We start from the raw sequence: 1,336 nt of genomic DNA, 5'->3' as shown, positions 1-1,336 counted from the left end.
TTCCAGAAGACAGCAAGTATGACTTGTTAAGTCATGTACATCACTGACAGCCATTTCTCGTCGCTCATTTGAATTGTTAGTTAGGAATCCCCCTAGAAACAGAAGTACTTCTTTAGAACAATTTTAAAACTATAATTTGATATAGTAGGTGTGCTCTGTCACATGTTCAATGTTAAAACACTGTTTAATGGCAAATTCTATTTACTATTATGAAAACTTAAAAAAATGTAACTCATTTGAGAATAATTTAGGGAAAAACAAATTATACTTGTGTTTTTTAATCTTCTCAGGGCTAGTAAGAATCTGGAAAAGAGCAAAATCCAACTTCTGCTTGAGAAACAGCAGCATAGAACTTTCCTCACCCCGCTTAATGTGAGGTCAGCGCTGGAACCACTGAATGTTGGAAATCTCCAAAATACTTCAGTGCTCCACAGAAATTTCACTGTAAGAGAAAACTTAATGACTCCTACAAGAAATCAGCGGTCTTCATTTGACACGTACTTGACCAAGGTTAGTTATATTATTAGTTTTACCTTGGGTATCAGTTTTCTGATACAATTTTTGCTATTAATTTGGTGAAATTCTGAGTTGTTTGACTAATAATACACACTAAGTAAAAGTCATAATGATATGTGCTAATAAAGAAGTGAGGTAAATTTTATGATTATCTTTTTAGTCTCTGGATCTCTCATTTTTAAGAGATACTTATTTTTACTTTATTTTGCTTCTTTTATTTTATTTGAGAGAGAGAGTGTGTGTGAGTGAGTGCATGCAGGGGAGGGGCAAAGGGAGAGGGAAAGAGAGAATACCAGCAGGCTTCAGGCTCAGCACGGAGCCCAATGTGGGGCTTAGTCTCTAAACCATGAGGTTCTGACCTGAGTCAGGAGTTGGACACTTCAAACAATGGTGCCACCCACCAGGTGCCCCACAAGACATACCTATTATTAACTTTATTCAATAAATATAACTAAACTGACTTAAATTTCTTGAAAAGCTTTCTATTAACTTTGAGTTTTGAACGTCAGTCTTATTGCCTGCTCACCAAAGGTACACTTAGATGCTTTGACTTCTTTTCTATTGGCAGTGTCTTATAAACATTTTAAAGTTTTGCTATACCCCAGTTTTTGCACACCTATACGTAAATGAATATTTAGCCTCCAAACACTTAACCACATATGGATGTTTCCTATTTAAAAGAATCCATGGGGACACCTAGGATTAAGCGTCCAACTCTTGATCTCAGCTCAGGTCTTGATCTCAGGGTCGTGAGTTCAAGTCCCGCATTGGGCTCCAGGCTGGGCATGGAGGCTACTTTAAACAATAAAAATAAAAAGAA

The 1,336-nt window shown here is 36.6% G+C and overlaps 1 protein-coding gene and 1 long non-coding RNA gene across 3 annotated transcripts in view; both read left to right on the top strand.

The window, feature by feature from the left end:
• The window catches only part of LOC115304929, a 6,621-nt gene extending 6,276 nt beyond the window's left edge, over positions 1–345 (top strand). Inside the window, exon 3 of the long non-coding RNA XR_003914681.1 lies at positions 291–345. This is a non-coding gene — a long non-coding RNA (uncharacterized LOC115304929). The remainder of the gene's footprint in view (positions 1–290) is intronic.
• Positions 346–398: 53 nt separating this feature from the next.
• The window catches only part of LOC115305692 (ankyrin repeat domain-containing protein 26-like), an 8,150-nt gene continuing 7,212 nt past the window's right edge, over positions 399–1,336 (top strand). For both annotated transcript variants that reach the window (XM_029955940.1, XM_029955939.1), the window contains exon 1: positions 399–510. In XM_029955940.1, the coding sequence (XP_029811800.1) occupies positions 460–510 (51 nt within the window). In that variant the 5' untranslated portion in view covers positions 399–459. The remainder of the gene's footprint in view (positions 511–1,336) is intronic.

The sequence above is a fragment of the Suricata suricatta genome, chromosome 10 (assembly GCF_006229205.1).
Source record: "Suricata suricatta isolate VVHF042 chromosome 10, meerkat_22Aug2017_6uvM2_HiC, whole genome shotgun sequence".
Taxonomy (NCBI): domain Eukaryota; kingdom Metazoa; phylum Chordata; class Mammalia; order Carnivora; family Herpestidae; genus Suricata; species Suricata suricatta.
This window is presented reverse-complemented; position numbering and strand designations above follow the sequence as displayed.